This window comes from Saimiri boliviensis, chromosome 12, assembly GCF_048565385.1.
Source record: "Saimiri boliviensis isolate mSaiBol1 chromosome 12, mSaiBol1.pri, whole genome shotgun sequence".
Classification (NCBI taxonomy): domain Eukaryota; kingdom Metazoa; phylum Chordata; class Mammalia; order Primates; family Cebidae; genus Saimiri; species Saimiri boliviensis.
This window is the reverse complement of record NC_133460.1, coordinates 84297249-84319018: the sequence shown is the minus strand read 5'-3', so window position 1 is coordinate 84319018 and position 21770 is coordinate 84297249. Positions and strand designations below refer to the sequence as shown.

Genomic DNA, 21770 nt, shown 5'->3' with positions numbered 1-21770 from the left:
ATGAGAGTGTGTCTAAATCCTTTGGTTAAAGTTGCTATGCATCCGAGCGCAGTGGCATATGCCTGTAATCAAAGCACTTTGGGAGGCCAAGCCAGGAGGATTACTTGAAGCCTGGAGTTCAAAACCAGCCTGGTCAACATAATAAAACCCCATCTCTCCAGAAGAAAAATTTAAAAATTAGCTAGGCATGGTGGTAAGCACCTGTACTCCCAGCTACTCAGAAGGCTGGGGCGGGAGAGTCACTTGAGCCCAGGAGTTCAAGGTTGCAGTGAGCTATGAACACAGCACTGCCACCACACTCAGCCTGGGCGACAGAGCAAGACCCTGCCTCAGTAAAATAATAATAAAGTTACTATGTTTTCCTAGGATCTAGGATATATCTAAATAAAGCTGTTACCTGATCAGCTATATTACAGTCTGAAAAAAATAAAGGTAAGATATGAAAACCAAGTGTAATGGTCCACCTGGCTAGAACAGAAGCCACTCTTCAGTGGTCTGGATCCCAGATCTAGTTTTGTCTTGTTTGACCTGCAGTGTTCTTTCATGATGTGAATCTCTAAACTGAAAGACTTCATAAAAAATATGGATCCCCAACTGGACTGATGAGAACTGGCAATGCTGGGACAGCACTTACGCGTGACAGTAACCAGCCCATTAATTGGGGTATACCCTCCAGCTGTAGGCAAACCTCACCTGGCCCACTTCCCTCACTTCTATCACCTGCCTGGCTCCTGACAGTATTAAGAGGAACAGACATCAAAGATGAAAAATTCATCTGAGTTTATCTGAAACAGCTCAGGGTACAGAGTACCTAAAAATTGTCCCAAATATCCTACAGTACATAAAAGTAAGGCATCAGGCTACCAGAGTTTGATGAAAGTAGCCCTACTAAAAACATCTCACGTCCTTTATTCTAATTCTGACCCACCAAAAAAAGCCTTCAAAGTCACAATGACACAATTTCTGGAGTGCCTTTCTCCATTATGAAAGATTGCCCTAGACATCCTACCCCTGTTCTTTAGTCAGATGTATTTTCCAGGGTTACCCAACAATGACATTTTAGCTTGTCAGCATCTTGGAAGTGGTAAGTAAGAGCTCAGTCCTAAAGCTGGGTAAACAAATAAAGCTGGATTTCTGAGGTAGCAAAGCTGAGTAACAAACTCCAAACCAGTAATGCTCAACCTTCTTTGAGCATGCCTGATAGTAATAGTGGCTCACATGGAAGTAACAGGAGTTTGTTTTTGTGAGTGGGTAGGGAGGAAGGTCACTTAAGACCTATTCTAAGCCAGTTTTTTAAAACAACAACAAAACCTGTCTGAGACATCAACTGATACCCTGAGCTCAAGATTCCAGATTGGTCAGTCTTACTTTACCTGAGTGGTAAGAATCGTGTTTTATATAGAATGGCTCCAAGTGTCCACTGAACCTCTCGGTCATACACCAGCTGGGCTGTCCGCAGGTTTGGGTAGTCATAGGGAAAGTGGAATCCTTCATGTAAGACTTGATACATCCAAGCAGATTTAAAACACTGATATCTGTGTAACAAAAATAATTGAATTTTTAAAAAAGAATTATAATACTTTTCTTTACAATAAGCCATTCCGTATTCCTGCCAGTTATTAAAAAACCTACCCTCCTCCTGCTTCACCTTCCTCACCTCTAAGTGGGTTACTTCTTTTTTTTTTTTTTTTTTTTTTTTTTTTTTTTTTTTTTGAGACGGAGTTTCGCTCCTGTTACCCAGGCTGGAGCGCGATGGCGCGATCTCGGCTCACCGCAACTTCCGCCTCCCGGGTTCAGGCAATTCTCCTGCCTCAGCCTCCTGAGTAGCTGGGATTACAGGCACGCGCCACCATGCCCAGCTAATTTTTTGTATTTTTAGTAGAGACGGGGTTTCACCATGTCGACCAGGATAGTCTCGAACTCTAGACCTCGTGATCCACCCGCCTCGGCCTCCCAAAGTGCTGGGATTACAGGCTTGAGCCACCGCGCCCGGCCCTAAGTGGGTTACTTCTAAGTGAGCCTACTTATCTTGTGTTTACCACAAAGGCAATAATGATACTGAGGCTGTGTTTTTCGTTTTTAAGAGTTGCTATCTTCAGAGACCATATTGAAATATCTCCAAATGTAATTATATGATGTTTGGGATTTACTTCAAAATAACCTAGTTGTAGCAAGAAGGGGATTGTGGGTAGGAAAACAGATAAAAACAAGATAGGCCAGGATCCGATAACTGATAGTAGGAAAGCAGGGTGACAGGTACGCTGGAGTTCTTTACACTGTTCTAGTTTTGTTTATGTTAAACAGTTTTTAACTAAAACATTTTAAAAAATGAAAGGACCAATGAACCAAACTGGTAAAATGTTATTTGTTGGAGCTGTGTGATAGTTACATGAGGGTTTATGTTGCTATTCTCTCTACTTTTCTGTATGTTTGATATTTTCTATAATACAAAGTTTAAAAACAATCATCACTTTTGGCCAGGCACAGTGGCTCATGCCTGTAATCCTAGCACTCTGGGAGAGTGAGGCAGGCAGACCACTTGAGCTCAGAAGTTCAAGACCAGCCTGGCAACATGGTGAAACCCCATCTCTACAAAAAATACAAAAATTAGCCAGGCGTGGTGGCACGTGCCTGTAGTCCCAGCTACTTGGGAGGTTGAGGCAAGAGAATCACTTGAACCTGGGAGGTGGAGGTTGCAGTGAGCTAAGATCGTGCCACTGCATTCCAACCTGGGCGACAAAATGAGACCCTGCCTCAAAAAATAAAAAAATATAAAAATCACTTTTGTTGTCAAATCACTTGATGAGAACTCTCTTTGGTAACCACTGATTTCCTCTGGCTTTGCTAAAATAGGCTCACTACTTTGGCCCCTACTCCTCAGAAAATCAAATCTGAAATGATCAAATGCCCCCTCAGCATGAAACCTAATCTGCACTATTGCTCACTCTCCCTCCTGCATTATAATCTGCCATCTAGATTTGAAGGCCACATCTAAGGAGGAAAAGAAAGTGACTTACTTGAGTCGATGCTCATCTGCATGTGATGAAAAGAGGCCGTTCTTGAATCTCTGAGTTAGTACCGACCAAGCCATGCCACAGTAATCCTGGATCAACCACAAAGAAAATAGTGCAACATGAATTTGGAGGCAAACTCTCTACCTTCCCCACAGGCACAGCTGTTCCATTTCTAAAGTTACTTGTAGGCTACCAGCTGACAAAGGAAAACAGAAATGGCATATTCATAAACACTGCACCATACCCCTGTTTATTCTTGTCACCTCAGGTCCGTCTAGTACCAAGCAAGCCTGACGTGGCTTCTAAGCCTCTTAGGTTTCAGAGGGGCTGAGGTTAGGACTAAGGAATAGTAATGTCAAAAGCCAAAGATAGCTTAATTCTACTCCACATAGGACTGACATGAGCAGGGAGAGCAGATGAAAGACGATGGTTATAAACCTGTCATTGGCCTCCCTTGGTGTTGTAATTCTCACCAAAAGAATCATTCCTTTTTGTCTGTTCAATGAGCTAACATTTACTGAATGTCTGCTATGTGCCAAGTGCTGTTCTAGATGCCAGGGAATCATGCAGTCAATAAAACAGACAAAAATTCCTGTCTTCGAGGAAGCTTACGTTCTAGCAGTAGGAGACAGACAACACCCCCCCCGTCCCCCGCCCCACCACACACACACATTATGCTGAATGACATAAATGCTCGGGGAAAAATAAAGCAGGAAAGGGCAATAGGTAATATGGAGAGTGTTGTCATTTTGGAGAGAGTGGTCCCAGAATGTGGTTCTGGGAAGATAACGTTTGAGTCAAAGTTAAAAAGGTAAAAGAACAAAATCATCTCTTTTACCTGGAAAAGATAACACATTAAGCCACTAGCAATGTTGGTAAGCAATAACTTGAGCCTTTTGGTATTCAAGGGAATAGAATTTGAAGAAGTTCTATAAGAGAAATATTCAGGCCATGGACACTTAGGGAGCTCTGGGCTCCCGAAAAAAGGGGGCATGAAGGTCTTCCTGGAGATTGGAGAGAAAGTAAATATAAACTAGGTGTTCCGCAATATTTCTTAAGGACTGCTTTTTGGGAATAGTACAGATACTGCAGATATTATTCAATTGGAAGTCTTACACCAAGAGAACTCTAGAAAATTGTAAGAAAGAAAGAATAAGAAATATGAGGATAGGCCGGGCATGGTGACTCACACCTGTAATCTCAGCACTTTGGGAGGCTAAGGCGGGTGGATCACCTGAGGTCAGGAGTTCAAGACCAGCCTGGCCAACATGGCAAAACCCCGTCTCTACTAAAAATACAAATATTAGGCAGGCATCGTGGCGGGCATCTGTAATCCCAGCTACTCGAGAAGCTGAGGCAGGAGAATTGCTTGAACCCAGGAGGTGGAGGTTGCAGCAAGCCGAGATCTTGCCACTGCACTCCAGCCTGGGCTACAGAGCAAGACTTTGTCTCAAAAAAAAAAAAAGAAAGAAAAAGAAAAATGAGGACAGATTCTCCCATTAATTACTCTATGAAAAAGACAGATTAGAGAGATACACAGCAATTCACAGAGATGGCCCTAAATTAAGCAGAGAATGATAGAAAGCTGGCTAAACTTTTACCTGTCCAAGTAACCAATGATTTAAGCCTACACGATGCTTAAGTCTATATGCTCAAAGGGAATTTTTACTCCACCAAAAGCACATTACAACAGAGAATAGCCAGCAAGGGAAAAAATACTGGAGGTGGCATTTCTTGGCCATAAGCATTAAACAAGATGCCATAAGCATTTTCCTTTTCCAATAGGAAAGCTGGAAGAAAAACCATTAGCCAACACAAAAATTTTATACCTGGGTAACAATTTGGGTAATATGACACCCATGGAAACTAAATTTAGTTAATTAGAAGGCAGTACAGCATAGCTAGATCCTTAAGTTCTGTGAGTCCACTTCCTCATCTGTAAAATGAGGGTTCAAAGGGCTCCTGCAAAGAACAAGCGGGATTCCGTATGCAAAGCCCTTTGTACAGCGCCTGGCACAAGTGAGGCATTCAATAAATGGCTGCTGCCAGCATAAGCCATGTTTATCATTAATAATTTACCTGAGCAGCCTTGGCAAATGTTGGCCCATGGTAGCGGCCACCAATGCGCAATACATCCTCTGTACAGTAAAAAAACTCAGAGAAGCCATAGAACTCGCTGTTATTGAAGTCAATTGGTGATTGATAGATGCCATTGAGTGAGGCCTGGCTGGCGTTGGAGCGAGCCAGCAGGGGGCTCAGCATTGCCCCACAAGACACCCAGTCTCCTCTTCCTCGGACATGCAACACTTGGCTGTTCCTCTCCACCACATCTGTGAGTCCCACAGGCAGGCAGGGATCCAGAAATGGATTGTCGGGACTCAGACCTGTCTTCTGACCCAGCAATCTGCCACAATGACAAAAACAAAGAAAATATTCATGCCTGTACTCAACCTAGTCTAAGAAACACAATGTGCTTCATAAATATCTTGCTCCTGGTTTTCATGATATTTCTAGAAATGAGGATGGAGTGGAGTATTACCATGGAAATTTATCGCATACACATTTGACTTAAGCAAATTAAATTTAGGGCGAAAAAAAGAGGAATATGGTGATCAGTTCTGTTATACCTTTTAGTCAACATGTGTATTTCATTTCCTAGGGTGTAGTGAAACGGGAGATGCGAATCTGCTGTTCTCCATCTGGTCTTCATTCCCACATACCTCTTAAAAGTGCAAGGACCTTATCATGCAGAGTGTGGTTCTAATGTTTAAAAATACAGCTTTCACAAAAATGTTCTTCAAACATTATAGTGTCTGCAGGAGACATCTGTGCACCTCAACCCAAGCAATATTTGTATAGACTTAGGAGTACTGTCAGAATACAAACACACCACTTGATTTTAATGCATTTATCAATCATCCAGGGCACCAGGATTCTCCCAAAGCACCTTAAACTCCTAGAGACTAAGACTTACAAAAACAAAAAATACTTTTGGGACAGTAGTTTCTTCAACATGCTGCAAATATAAGACAATTGATTGCTGTGGATAAATTATTAGACATGGGATATAACAATACCTCTTCAAGCTAGTGTTTCAGCTAAATGGTTAAGTGTACATAGGTAAGTGTGATGTTTGCTTCATGGTAGCGGGTGAGGTGGGAAGGGCTGTGGGGAGAGATTCCTAAGGAGTGGACCATGGCAGTGGCGCATCTGCAATGGCTGGCAATGGTGATGGAGCCCATGCCTGCCTCTGAATCAGCAATGCTGGAACAGAATAGGCACAGCACCAGCTGCAGGAAGCCACTTGGAGCCTCTAAGCTGGGAGAAGAGCAGAAAGCTTTAATTCCCACCATGGCCATAACACAGTTCCAGTTATTTCGAGTTTATACTTGCCTAGCAACCATATTCTCATTCCTCAAAAAGATTACTATGAAGATCTGGTCAAGGACGGAAATTAAGTTGGGCTCCAAATAACTTTGCCAATTGCAGTTAATTATCAGTTCCTAAACAGATATTGAAGAGTGGATTCTCAGAATGAGGATGCACCCGCAAGTGTAAAGACTGAAGGCGAGTACAGTAGTACGCCTTAGAACAACTGGAACCAAGTATTTTAAGGATGTGACACCAACTGTAAGGAAAACTCAGAAAAGTTATTGAGAAGAGAGAATGATCGTTTTACCATTCCAGGAAACAGGTTTCTTTAGTAGACTGGCAGTTGCACAAGATATGCCTTTTATTCATCACTCACGTGAAGTAGGTAACTTAGCTACTTGGCAAGAAAATACCAGTGCATGGGAAGAAGAAGATGCAGTCTGGCAAGAAGTAGTTTGGGGGCAGAAGAAAACAGACAGAAAAAAGAGCAGCAGAATAACAAAGGAAGAAAATAGAAAAGCAGCACAGCAGCTAATAAAGGAGGAAAACCAAAACTGGTGTGAAACTTTCACAAATGTTCTTCAAACATCACAGTGGCTGCAGGAGACATCTGAGCACCTCAACCCAAGCAATGTTTGTACAGACTTAGGAGTACTGTCAGAATACAAACACACCACTTGATTTTAATGCATTTGTCAATCATCCAGGGCACCAGGATTCTCCCAAAGCACCTTGAACTCCTAGAGACTAAGACTTAGAAAAACAAAAAAGACTTATGGGACAATATTTTCTTCAACATGCTGTAAATATAAGACAATTGATTGCTGTGGATAAATTATTACAAATGGGATATACCAGTATCTCTTCAAGCTAGTGTTTCTAGCTAAATGGTTAAGTGTACGTAGGTAAGTGTGTAGTTTGCTTAATATCAGCCCTGGCCTTTCACCTGTGGTCCTCTCAGTGATTGAGTTCCTCACCCTTCTGGTTATCTAGGCTAGACTCTCAGCACTGCTGGCCATCCTCCCTTCCCTAGCTACACTACCACAATCTATCCACCCAATTACACTGTTTTTTCACGCCAAAATTCTGTGTAAATTTTGTGGTGGAAAAGAACTCTGCTTTCTCTTATGCTTTCCTTTAATGTGCATAATGATAAAATAATTTTACATACTTAAAAAAAAAAAAAAAGAAAGAAAGAAAGAAACCCCCATGTTTGTATATTATGGGTCTAACTACTTTACTTCATCTGGTACTCAAATGAAGAATCTGTGATCTGTCCAATCCTAAAGGAAAAACGGACTATTCTGAATCTGACGAGACCATTTTAAAAGTTAATTTTAACTACAGATGCTTTTTATCTTTTGGACATACTACAGAACTGAACTCCCACAAAAGATGCAACTGCACTGTAATTCAACAAACATGTCATGAACACTTCCATGCAGAAGGAACTGTTAGCAGCTACACTATATATTGCACATTTTAAATTGGCAATTTAATTCATCTCCCTTATCCTGTGATGCCAGGTCTGAATATGGGAAACAGCAAGAGATCACAATAAGCTGCCGCACTTTATGAGTCCTAATAAAGCTCAGAATGTACCCTCACCCAGACCAGATGAGGTCTTTAAGAGATGCTACCCCACTGGCAGGGGTGGTCAGAAAGGAGGAGGAAGCAAGGACTTATCTTAGGAGGATGTGAATATTTTTTCCTAATATCTGCAGCTGGACACTGTATTTCAGAAACTCAGACTCCATGTCAAATGTACCTGTTTTTGTTAAGAGTGTCATTCAGAACAAGGTCTTCATAGCGCTGCCGGGCAAAGTTGCCTCCGAAACCCAAAAAAGTTGTGACGTAAACCCTGTACACATGTTCAGTGTGCTGCACATCACAACCCAGGTTGAACTCAGCCAGCAGGATCTTGGCAGCTTCTTCCTGTAATATGACACCAAGAGAAAAAAGAGAATTTTAGTTTTGGTTGCTTTCTAGAAAGCTATGACATTGCTAATATACCAGGCTTCATTTCTATGACTACTCTTTAAAATATCTTAAGCATTCATTCATCCTCATGGCATTATTTTAAACAAAGACACAAAATGGCAAGACTGCACCAAAAGGTACAAATTACACACTAAATTAAAAACTAAATATAAAATTAGAGACCAAAACGGTATCTGTAGTTACATAGGAGGTAGAATTACTACAGATACCATTTTCTTACATGTATTTTTCTGTATTTTCCAATTCCCCACAATGGGAATTTATTTTAATAAATAGAAAAAAAAATCCTTCAATAAAAATAAATTTAAGGAATTCTGTGGATCATTATCAGATCTATTCTATGGCCTCTTCTTTTCTTTTTGAGATAGTGTTTCACTCTGTTGCCAGTCAGGAGTGCAGTGGTGTGATCTAAGGCCACTGCAACCTCTGCCTCCTGGGTTCAAGCGATTCTCTTGCCTCAGCCTCCTGAATAGCTAGGACTACAGGCGCATACCACCACACTCAGCTAATTTTTGTATTTTTAGTAGAGATGAGGTTTCATCATGTTGGTTAGGATGATCTGAATCTCTCAACTTCGTGATCCGCCCACCTCAGCCTCCCAAAGTGCCAGGATTACAGATGTGAAGCATCACGCCCGGTTCTGTGACGTTTTCTAAAATTATCCAAGAAGCCCTAAGGTTCCTTGTGACAGGTCTGGGGATTGGGAAAGTTCCATTTCATTGTACCTCCAATGAAAATGTGTTATATCTTTTTCTTGAACCCCAAGGGCAGAGGCTGAATTAATTATATTCCTCAGCTCATGTCACATTTATCATGGCAAGGGCTCCCTTTTGCTTTATTTATTCCCTTTTATCGTCATACTTATTCTCATTCCCACTCTCTGCCATAGGCAACAATTGTAATGTGTTTATGTATAATTATTGTATATATGTATTGTTATAAAATGAAGATTCTTGTTTTGAATTTATTTTTAATTTGTGAAAACGTCATTGTGCCCTGCAATTTCACTCCAAAGTATGTAACAAGAGATCCAAAAACTGGGCCAGGCATGGTGGCTCACACCTGTAATCCCAGCACTTTGGGAGGCCAAGTCGGGTGGATCACTTGAAGTCAGGAGTTTGGGAACAGCCTGGCCAACATGGTGAAACCCCATCTCTACTAAAAATACAAAAATTAGCCAGGCATGGTGGTGGGTTCCTGTAATCCCAGATGCTCAGGAGGCCGAGGCAGGAGAACTGATTGAACCTAGGAGGCAGACGTTGCAGTGAGCCAAAGTCAGCCCATGGCACTCCAGACTAGGTGACAAGAGCAAAACCCATCTCAAAAAAAAAAAAAAAAAAAAAAAAACCTTATGTGCATATAAAAATGTGTACATGAATGTTCACAGAAGTATTGTGCATTATAGCCAAAAAGGGAAACCACTTTAATGTTCATCAGCTGATAAATGGATAAACAAAATATGGCATGGTTGGTCATACGATGGAATGTTATTCAGCCATAAAAAGGAATGAAATACTCATACCACAAGATTGATGAAACTTGAAAACATTTTGCTAAATAAAAGCAGCCAGATGTAAAACACCACATATTGTATGATTTCATTTATACAAAATGTCCAGAATAGGCAAATCCACTGGAGAGAGAAAGTAGATTAATAGTTGTCAGGGGTCGGGAGAAGAGAGAGTGATGGGTGACTGCTAATGGTAAGTGAGTGGGGAGTGAATATAGGGTTTCTTTTGGGGGTGATGAAAATGTTCTGGAATTCAATAGTGATAGTTGCACAACTTTATGAATGTAAATAACTTTGTGAGTTGTACAAAAAAAGGTATTAGCCATTTAGGATTATTTAAAAATTTTTAAATGCTACCACATTATCTCAGTTTCATTCACTTTTACCAAGGACTAAGATTCATCTTGAAGAGCCATTATATTGCTACATGTAATTTTTTTTTTTTTTGAGATGGGGTCTCACTCTGTCACCCAGGCTGAGTTCAGTGGTGTGATCTCCACTATGCAAAAGCCTACTCTTATCCAAGGCCCAGGTAAATACTTTACCTTTCATGAAGCCACAATGGCTCCCATTCAACTTTGCAAACCGAGTTGGCCCCGCCAGTCCCCACACTGCCCAAGCACTATTTAAAACAGATGGTCTCAATTATGGGCAATTTCCACCCTGCCTCACACATCTGGCAATGTCTGGAGACACTTTTTATTGTCACAGCTGGAAGGGGGATGGTTGTTCCTGACATCTGGTAGAGACAAGAGATATCATATGATACATGGAATAACCCCTGACAACAAAGAATTATCTGACCCAAAATGTCAATATTGCCAAGGATAAGAAGCCCTGGTTTAGCTCAAGTTGAGCACTGCTATGGTCTGCCTGATACCACAAGCTGTCTCCACTGACACATAAATTATAACTTTTTAGGGACAGTGTAACTAACATGTTTATTCCTTTACATAATATTCTCTATTCCTTGCACATAATAGGTGTACATAATAGATGCACACAGTAGGTGTACAAAAAGTGTCTTATCTAGGATGAAGCTTCTTCCTCAAAATACATTCTTTACATTCTAGTGGGGTAAAGGTTATTAGAAGCCCTAGAATGGAATCATCAGTAAGCGGAAAGAGATTCACATTTATTGAACAATAGATATGTATCAAATATTGTGCTCCAGAATTTAAATGCATTATTATGTTTATCCTCAGGCAATGGCAGGAGATACCTAGTACAATTGTAACTGTTGTTTTTTTTTTTTTTAATGTTTACTATTTTTCTATTATTTGCCTTTTTGACTCTTTCTTTCAGTAGTAAAATGTTGGCTAGTGTTCTGTTTAAAAAAATCAGTTTTTTGGGCAATCCTCTTTGTTCCAAGGCATCTGTTCTTTTTCTTTTTGTTGCCAAAGCCGGATTTGATTGCTCCTTTAAGGTTTCCACTGGACAATTTGGTGTTGGCAGCTGACATCCAGATGTTGGCCCTGGCAATTCTGAAATACTTCATTTTCAGTGCCTCTGTGGCCGTAATTCGAGCACATGGATTAAATAAGAATAAGCCTTGTATGAGATCTAGTAAGTCATCTACTGCTGTACTGAAGATATGATGCAATGGAATTCCAGGAAAACTCTTAAATGTCACACAATCTGGAAGACTACACATGTCCAGCCACTGTTCCTCAGTTGGTGTGTCCAAAGTTTCAAATATTCTCATTAGCTGATCAAGGTCTGAATCTCCCGGCAAAAAAGGAATCCTTAGAAGTAACTCTGCTAATATACAGCCAACGGCCCACATGTCTACACACATACCATACATTCTAGCTCCAAATAGTAATTCAGGGGCCCGATACCACCTGGTTACAACCTGATATGTATAAGCTCTATTGGGGCTCCCAAATGATTTGGCCAGGCCAAAATCTGCCAGTTTTAGAACTCCATTTTCATCTAGCAACAGGTTGTTTGGTTTCAGATCCCTGTGTAGGATCCACTGTTGATGTAAATATTCTAATCCTTGAAGAGTCATCAGCATGTAGGCTTTGATGTGTGATGGTATCAGCACAAGACTATTATCCTTTATTATAACCTCTAGATCAGTTTCCATAAAATCAAAGACAAGGCTAATATTAAATTTATGTCCAAAAGCACCAAGGAGACCAATTATATTTGGATGACTTAGCTCCTGTAATAATTTTATCTCTCTTAAGGCTGTTCTATTTATACCATCTTTAGCTTCTGATCTATGTCCAAGTTTGATTTTCTTTTTTTTTTTTTTTTTTTTGAGACGGAGTTTTGCTCTTGTTACCCAGGCTGGAGTGCAATGGCGCGATCTCGGCTCACTGCAACCTCTGCCTCCTGGGTTCAGGCAATTCTCCTGCCTCAGCCTCCTGAGTAGCTGGGATTACAGGCACGTGCCACCATGCCCAGCTAATTTTTTGTATTTTTAGTAGAGACGGGGTTTCACCATGTTGACCAGGATGGTCTCGATCTCTCGACCTCGTGATCCACCTGCCTCGGCCTCCCAAAGTGCTGGGATTACAGGCGTGAGCCACCGCGCCCGGTCAAGTTTGATTTTCTTAATGGCGACCATTTGGTTGGTATTCTTATCTCTGGCCTTGTAAACTGTCCCTCCCCAAGGAAGTCCAGCTTCTCATAGCCCTTCGCCCGAGACTTCACATCCAGAGCCATTCGGCACCACAGAGCCCGACTCCAGCCAAAAGGTGCGAGTTCCCAGCACAGCAGCAATTTAAAGCTACCTTAAAGCCTGTGTAACTGTTAAAATGTATCAAATACTTATTGCATGCTGGGCAGTTTGCTAAATGCTTTACAAACATGGTATTATTTCATCCTCACAACTTTATGAAGTAGATACTATTATTTTCTCTTTTTCACGCAAGGAAGCTGAGACTCAGGTAACCCACTCAAGATAACTAGCAAGTATCTGAATAAACATTTAGAGCCAGGCAAGTTGTTCTAAGTCCCACATTCCTAGCTATTATTTCCCTAAAAGGTAAAATACCTGATTTGCAGGAAGGGCAGAGGTTGAGGTAGGAACTTCATAAGCAATTTGGAGAGAGGCTCCTCCCATATCCAATATCCCTACTGTCCTTCTCCGTCCTGCTGCCAATTCCTGGGTAGCCTCAGCATCTGATTCTGAAATAAATAAGGGAACAAAAAGGTTCTAGTAATTAAAAGGAAAAAAAAAATTAAGTCAAACCCCCAAAACAGCAATCCCTTAAAAAATTGAAAGCAGGCAGGTACCATAGCTCACACCTGTAATCCCAGCACTTTGGGAGGCCAAGGTGGGAGGACTGCATGAGAACAGGAGTTCAAGACCAGCCTGGGCAACATAGTGAGACACTCCCATAAATTTTTTTCAAAAAATTAGCTGGGCATGGTGGTGCATACCTGTGGTCCCAGCTACTTAGGAGGCTGAGGCCAGAGGATCATTTGAACCCAGGAGTTTAAGGCTGCAGTGAGCTATTATTATGCCACTAAACTCTAGCCTTGGTGACAGAGAACCTGTCTCAAGATTAAAAAAAGAAAGCAAACAAATATACTAACTGAATCAACTGTATATTGCACAAAGAGTAATTCTTGCAAATTACTTAAACATGACATTTTTGACTACATATTCCTAGTGGGATACAGCCTAAGGACAAAAGAAACAAATATCTTAAGCTACATTCCAGTAGTCTCATTTGTTAACAATATTGTTGGTTTTATTATTATTACTACTACTATATTTTGAGACAAAGCCTTGCTGTCTCCAGGCTGGAGTGCAGTGGCGTGATCTCGGCTCAGTGCAACCTCCAACTCCTGGGTTCAAGTGATTCTCCTGCCTTAGTCTCTCAAGCAGCTGGGATTACAGGCACGTGCCACCACACCCAGTTTTTATATTTTTAGTAGGGACGGGGTTTCACCATGTTGGCCAAGATGGTCTCGAACTACTGACTTGGCGATCAACCTGCTTTGGCCTCCCAAAGTGCTGGGATTACAGGCATGAGCCACCACATCTGGACTGGTTTTATTATTGAAAAATAATGAAATATATTGTGGAATAAAACAAATATATGTTTATGTCAATATCTTTGGGAATAAAGATTCAGCATAACAGGAAAAAAAAGGATATAGGTATAAAAATCAAATAAATTAAGTAACAACCCTATAATCTTAAACGTGAGTCAGAAATATGACTATAAACTCATGATTTATTTTTCTCTTTCTAAAAAATACATATTTCCTAGCTCTGCTCACTGAAAGGCCTAGAAGCAATGATATCCCAGGAATAATGAGCACCAGGGTATCTGGACCAATGATTTCTAAATACCATCTTCTACTAAAATAAACCAAGTCCGGGTGCGGTGGCTCACCCGTGTAATCCCAGCACTTTGGGAGGCTGAGGTGGGTGGATCATCTGAGGTCATAAGTTCAAGACCAGCCTGGCCAACATGGTGAAACCCCATCTTTACTAAAAATACCAAAAATCAGCTGGGCATAGTGGCGGGTGCCCATAATCCTGGCTACTCGGGAGGCTGAGACAGGAGAATCACTTGAACATGGGAGACAGAGGTTGCAGTGAGCTGAGACTGTACCATTGCACTCCAGCCTGGGTGACAGGGTGAGACTGTCTCAAAAAAAAAAAAAAAAAAAGATACAGGAGCCAACTTAAAGATGCTCCTAGTAATGATGTGATGAGCCTTTAATCCATCTAATATGTTAAAATCCATGAGTTCATAAAAATAATTAAAACTTTTTTTCCTGGGTACAGTGGCTCACAACTGTAATCCTAGCACTTTGGGAGGCTGAGGTGGGTGGATCACGAGGTCAGAAGTTTGAGACCAGCCCGAGCAACATGGTGAAACCTTGTCTCTACTAAAAAATACAAAAATTAGCCAGCAGGGGTAGAGGGCACCTGTAATCCCAGCTATTCAGGAAATTGAGGCAGGAGAATCACTTGAACCCAGAAGTCGGAGGTTGCAGTGAGCTGAGATTTCACAGTTGAGATCGCGCCACTGCACTCCAGCCTGGGCAACAGAGCAAGACTCCATCTCAAAAACAACAACAACAACAGCAACAACAAAAACCACACACACAAACACACAAAAGAAAAAACATTTTTCCCACTGGTTACCTGTGGAAGTTACTCAGTCACCAACTCATTATTCAGAAATGTGATACATAAAGAAAAAGAATCAAGGATTTATTCTGTCTTTCCCGTAAGAACTACATGTCAGTATATCCAAAGAGTTGATCAAGAAAAGTTCATTATACAAAAATTCTAGCTGTTAAATGCATAAGGAATGACAGAATTAGAAGTATCACCATTCTGCAATCGCTAATGAAAAAACATATCTAAGCAATGATCACAGTTGGTTATTACAACCATTCTGTGAAAGGCAGATAAGGAATTTTAATACTAAATTAGCTCAGGCTGATAATACCTGAACCCTCAATACCTGATCAGTCTGAGCACAACAAAAAGTGAGTCAACCAGCCATTACAAAACTCCTGATGTGAATAGTGGGAAGCACACAGCACTTTCTATGACTTAGTCTTAAAGATGGAATTGAATCTGAGTCTAATCAAACATCTATATCTGACCTCCAGTTTAAAGGACATATAAGGAGATAAGAAACATGTTTAAAAAAACAGGTGAACCCACAAAGATGCAGTCAATCAAATCCAGCATGTGGCAAATTCTACCAGGTGATTCCATTTTTTCTTGCTTCAAAAGGCAAGGGAGTGAAGTGGTAAGATTAACCATCATATATTAAAAGAGACTAAAGAGACGTATTGGCCAGGTGCAATGGCTCATGCCTATAATCCCAGCACTTTGGGAGGCCGAGGCGGGTGGATCACAAGGTCAAGAGATCAAGACCATCCTGGTCAACAAGGTGAAACCCCATCTGTACTAAAAATACAAAAATTAGCTGGGCATGGTGGCGCGTGCCTGTAGTCCCTGCTACTTGGGAGGCTGAGGCAGGAGAATTGCTTGAACCCAGGAGGTGGAGGTTGCGGTGAGCTGAGATCGTGCCATTGCACTCCAGCCTGGGTAACAAGAGCAAAACTCCATCTCAAAAAAAAAAAAAAGAAAGAAAAAGAAAAAGAGACGTATCAACAATGCAATCCATGACCCTTGTTCAGATTCTGATTTGAACAAGCCCACCACAAATAAACATTCTTCAGAAAATCAAGAAAATCTCTACCTGGGTTGGGTATTAGGATGGGTACTGTATAATATTAGAAATGGTTAATTCTGTTAAGCTTAAAAATGGCATTATGGATTTTTTGTTTTTGAAACTCCTCATCTGTTATAGATATATACTGACATGCATGAAAATAAAAATTACATGTCTGGGGTTTGCTTTTTTAAAAATTCAATGAGAAAAAAAGAAAAAATGAATACTCTTGAACCCATTACCCAGACTCAACATTTACTAACATTTTGTCATTTCTCCCCCATCTCCCTTGATGTATCAAAGGTTTTTAAAAATTATTTATTCTACTTTTAAGAATGTTTAAACTTTCCATATAAAAAGAAATAAAACAAAGCAAATTTGGACTGGAAAATGAAGCACCTTATGTTTGAAAAAAGAAAAACAACTTAAAAATCGCATTTACATGCTACTGATAAGTTATGACTTAAACCTTCAGCCCTTAGGTAAATTGTCATAAGAAGACAATATTACTCACCATCCTCATGGTCGAATCTTCCCAAAACGAAGTTGATTCCAATCCATGCATAAACCCCTAAGTAAGAAATACAAAAGTCCTCAGTTCTCCACTGCTATGCCATGTATACACCTCTCCCCAGGGCTTCTCTTTCCCTTTTCTCTTGGGAAAAAAGTAATCATAGTATTTTATTCTATACTCTCAATGTATGAATTTCAAATCATTTATCTTGTGATTTTTTTCCCTTTTAAAATTATTTGCATCTTCTAAATTTCCTCAATGAATAGAAATTGTATAACAAATGTTTTAAAAAAATGTAAATCATCTGAATGTCATGAAGATTAAAAAAAAAAAAAGAAAGAAAGAAAAAAATGTCAATCTTAGAGTTCTAGTTCTGGGCAATCTTGTCTCCCCACTGCATACAAATATAAACTCTAGATAGAATGCACGGAGCAGCTTCCTAGAAACTTTGAAAGTAAATGATAATGAGCACACCAGGAGAGACCAGGATTTAAACTACCACAGGCCAGTAGTGAGTGTCCCATTTTTCCCCCTCAGAGATTACCTGGTCTAGACTCAAGAGCAGCTTGAAACATGAAAGTACACACCAGGTAGGAACAGAAGAACTTCAACTCACTTTCTGATCCAAAGAACAGAAAAAGGAAAGTCAAAGGTTCAGAGAAAATAGGGGAATCTCCTACTTTTTATTTTTTTCTCTCTAACCTCCGGCAACAGAGGTAGAAGTTGGGCAGGTAACTAAAACTCTCGAGGGCTGTGAATTCTTTTCTCTGACCAGAGAAGCTGTAGCTTCAAGAGTGTGAGGCAAATCTCTACTGCTTATTTTGTCTCCCTCTGTCCTCCCAATACTTGACCCTGGAAGCAGATGCAATCATGAGAAGTGCGTAGCAGAGAGTAGGCAAATTAAAGCCCTGGTATTCTGACAGAGAACCATGAAAGGGAGATCCAAGGAACCAGAGTGTCAGGGGGATCACAGACAGTAGGGAGCAAAGTTGTGTATGAATCCCTGGGCTCACTTCCACACTATACATACATAGATCTGATCCTAAACAATATACAAACAGCTCTGAGAACTGAACTACAGGCTAGGCCACTGCCCAGGTTCCAGATTAGCCACTGGCTGACACACAAGACAAATCCAAATAGCAGTGGCCAAGGCTTTGAAAAATGAGCTAATAGAAAAATGGGCTAGGCACAGTGGCTCATGCCTATAATCCCAGCATTTTGGGAGGCTGAGGTGGGTGAATCACCTAAGGTCAGGAGTTTGAGACCAGCCTGACCAACATGGTGAAACCCCATCTCTACTAAAAACACAAAATTAGCTGGGCATGGTGGCACATCCCTGTAATCCCAGCTACTTTTGAGACTTGACACAGGAGAATTGCTTGAACCCAGGAGGCAGAGGTTGCAGTGAGCCAAGATCGTGTCATAGCACTCCAGCCTGGGCAACAAGAGTGAAACTCTGTCTCAAAAAAAAAAAGAATCACGGTCCACAGAAGGTAGGTCAGAATTTTAGATCAACTGCCTCCTAAAACAAAAACAAATCAATGTTCTCTTTGATTAAAACAGGACCCAGAGTCTCATAATATTCAAAGTGTCCAAGATAGAATATAAAAATACTTAGCATACAAAAAACCAGAAGAATCTCAACTCATAAGAGAAAAGACAATCAAAAGATGCCAACCCTGAGATGACACACATAATTAGAATTATCAAGGATATTAGAGCAGCCACATAAGCAAGAAATTTGAGCAGTCTTACAATGAATGGAAAGACAGGTCTCAGCAAAGAAACAAAAAAGAAAAAAAAAAAACAGAAAATTAAGATCGAAATAGAAATTTTAAGACTCAAAATGCAATACTGAAATTTTAAAAGATAAATCTTTTCTCATGTATATGTCTGCAACTAGAAGACATATAAGATCTCCTTCTCTTTTATAAGAAATGGAAATATAATTCATTAAACTGGCCACATTTGGCTGCATGAGAACATATAGTCACTCTAAAAGTACAAACCCAATAGTGTGAGATTTCAGGAAATTATCAGTACTGCAGAGTAATTGTAATAAAGGCAGAGACCATAACAAAAGAATAGTAACTCATTCTGATCATCTCCTGAAATTGAAGTTTCTCTTTACTTTAATAATTTACCTTACATATGACTTTGACAAAAACTCAGTACAACTTCTAGAACAGTATATGTTTTCAAAAGTATAGTTAACCAAATATCCAACTGAAATCATCAAATGCTAATACATTCTTACAAACAGAGTGCTTATCACTAAGTTCAAAAGAGATAATACATTTTTGACTTCTAGAAGCAGATTTCTAAAACAGATACTGGTGCAAAAGATGCAAATAATCAAAACAACTAGGTGGCAGAATCAAGAAAATTATTGGCAGAAAAATTAAAATCAGATATATAGAGTAATTCTAAACGCCCGTTAGAGAGGCTATGCTGTGGTTGGCTTAGGGGTGAACCAACTGCACCCCTCAAGGCCCAGTACCTTCCTGCTTCCCAGAGATCACTTCTGCCTGAGACTGTGAAAAGAGGAAGTCAAACTCCAGTGGTAAATCTTTCACTAGGTCAGCCAAGATAGCCAACTGCTTTCTGCAAGAAAGAACAGAAAATCCCAGTTAGTCACTAAACTCTCTTTTCATAAACTGCCTCAACTTGCCCTTCTACTTAGTCTTGTCATGACCTCACTGTTCACCTACCTCATCTACTTGTCCAGCCCTGCTTCTTTTTGGTACTGCCTTTGATTTTAAAAGTTTAAACTGCCTGCAGGTATAGCCTCCTACCTAAAAAGGCAACATGGTAATAGTAATGCTTTCTCCTTATATGATGTTATTATTCAAAGAGTGGTAAAAGATGAGACTATGGTTTTATAACTCTCACTGGCTGAGTACAAATAAGCCACAGGAAATTGCAGCAAAGTTTCATAACCTAAAACATTGATGTAATTACATTATTCCTCACTAATGTAAAACAAAGATGTTAAATTAAGGAACACAATTTCATCCTCAAATCTTACACAACACAGAAACAATGCTTCACATTACCACACAAGATGTACTGTTGGTTACACAAGTTTTAATATAATCCTTACATAAGCTAACAATTAACTTTTTTTTTTTTGAGATGGAATTTACTTCTTGTTGCACAGGCTGGAGTGCAATGACATGATCTCAGCTCACTGCAACCTCTGCCTCCAGGGTTCAAGCGATTCTCCTGCTTTGGCCTCCCAAGTGGCTGGGATTACAGGTGTGCACCACCACGCATGCCTGCCTAATTTTGTATTTTTAGTAGAGACAGGGTTTCACCATGTTGGTCAGGCTGGTCTTGAACTCCTGACCTCAGGTGATCCACCCACCTCAGCCTCCCAAAGTGCTGGGATTACAGACGTGAGCCACTGCGCCCAGCCACAATTAACTTTTTAATCTCCTTTTCCATATTTCAAGCGTTGATTTTTTTTCATTGTAAAAACTTATGATTTGAAAACCCTAGGTCAGGATCAAAATCCAGAGGACATAACATTTCCCATTTGGGGAAAACATATGAAACTTCACATCTATAGAGTTATCTTTCCTCTAACATTTTAAGTATGTAATCAATATTATGAAGCAAAGGAAAGCAAAGAAACACACCTAGAAGTAATAATATGAATCTAGAGAAAATGTTAGTTAACATAAACTATCTTGGATTTAAAAAATTATTCATTACAAAAATATTCTACTGGCTCAGACAGGTGTCAGTATGACTTGGTGAAGAATGTTGTTAGCAATTCAAAGTGAAGATCTACTTTGAAGTAATAATCTTCCAATATAATGTCAAGAACAGTTTCTTAAAAAGTTCATTGTTACACATATTAAATTCTTGCAATAAGAATTTCACACAGGGACCAAGAGGGGGTATTCTTCTCTCCCTATTGGATATGCTTCTAAACTCCTCAAAGAGAGGGCTTGCTGGTTTTGGCAATGATATGGAAGAATGGGCACCAATATACGTTGTTGTTAGTTATGTAAATTACTAGTACAAGCCGGGTGCAGTGGCTCATGCCTGTAATCCCAGCACTTTGGGAGGCCAAAGCAGGTGGATCACCCGAGGTCAGGAGTTTGAGACCAGCCTGGTCAAACATGGTAAAACCCCATCTCTACCGAAAATACAAAAATTAGCCAGGCATGGTGGTGGGTGCCTGTAATCCCAGTTACTTAGAAGGCTGAGGCAGGAGAATCGCTTGAACCCAGAAAGTGAAGGTTGCAGTAAGTCGAGATCATGCCACTGCACTCCAGCCCGGGCAATAGAGGGAGACTCCATCTCTAACAAACAAATAAATAAATTACTAGTACAACCTTTCTAAAGGGCAATCCAGGACTGTGTTTCCACATTTTTCAATGTATTTGACCTTTGATCCAGCTGTTATACTTTTAGAAATTAATTCCAAAAAAATCATCAGACAAGAAAATAAAGAGAAATATTGCAGCATTATTTGTAACAATAAAAATTATGTATAACAATAAAAAACTGGCAATACCATACCACAGGGATTAATTGAATACTTAAGGCACAGCCATGTAATGTAATACTATACAGATGTTAAAGGAAATGAAGTCAATTTATATCTACATATATAGACATGAAAAGATAAAAGATGTCCAATATATTTTACAAAACAGTATAATGTGACTCCATTTATGTTAAAAAAAAAAAAAAAAAAAACTCAAATCATTCATGTATACATAGGGACAGGATAAAACTTTCATTTTCTAAAATTCAATATGGTTTCTTTAAAATACTTTTATAATGGCAAAATGTTGATAATTGTTAAAGCTGGGTGGTGGGTAAATGGGGATTCACTGCACTGTTTACTTTTTTTTTTTTTTTTTTTTTTTGAGACGGAGTTTCGCTCTTGTTACCCAGGCTGGAGTGCAATGGCGCGATCTCGGCTCACCGCAACCTCCGCCTCCTGGGCTCAGGCAATTCTCCTGCCTCAGCCTCCTGAGTAGCTGGGATTACAGGCACGCGCCACCATGCCCAGCTAATTTTTTTGTATTTTTAGTAGAGACGGGGTTTCACCATGTTGACCAGGATGGTCTCGATCTCTCGACCTTGTGATCCACCCGCCTCGGCCTCCCAAAGTGCTGGGATTACAGGCTTGAGCCACCGCGCCCGGCCTGCACTGTTTACTTTTA

General features: G+C 40.1%; 2 protein-coding genes and 1 pseudogene across 3 annotated transcripts in view; 1 reads left to right on the top strand and 2 right to left on the bottom strand.

Annotated features, from left to right (window-relative positions):
• COX15 (cytochrome c oxidase assembly homolog COX15) overlaps nucleotides 1-7817 on the top strand; it is a 37327-nt gene extending 29510 nt beyond the window's left edge. The window contains exon 9 of the mRNA XM_074382741.1: nucleotides 7754-7817. Coding sequence (XP_074238842.1) covers nucleotides 7754-7817 — 64 coding nt within the window. The remainder of the gene's footprint in view (nucleotides 1-7753) is intronic.
• The window catches only part of ENTPD7 (ectonucleoside triphosphate diphosphohydrolase 7), a 65517-nt gene that overhangs the window by 19193 nt on the left and 24554 nt on the right, over nucleotides 1-21770 (bottom strand). For both annotated transcript variants that reach the window (XM_003922308.4, XM_010333194.3), the window contains exons 6-12: nucleotides 19085-19188; nucleotides 16582-16638; nucleotides 12905-13038; nucleotides 8155-8321; nucleotides 5094-5418; nucleotides 3018-3103; nucleotides 1374-1535 (exon numbers count right to left, since the gene is read on the bottom strand). In XM_003922308.4, the coding sequence (XP_003922357.1) occupies nucleotides 1374-1535; nucleotides 3018-3103; nucleotides 5094-5418; nucleotides 8155-8321; nucleotides 12905-13038; nucleotides 16582-16638; nucleotides 19085-19188 (1035 nt within the window). The remainder of the gene's footprint in view (nucleotides 1-1373; nucleotides 1536-3017; nucleotides 3104-5093; nucleotides 5419-8154; nucleotides 8322-12904; nucleotides 13039-16581; nucleotides 16639-19084; nucleotides 19189-21770) is intronic.
• LOC141580638 (cyclin-dependent kinase 7-like) lies at nucleotides 8328-12896 on the bottom strand (annotated as a pseudogene).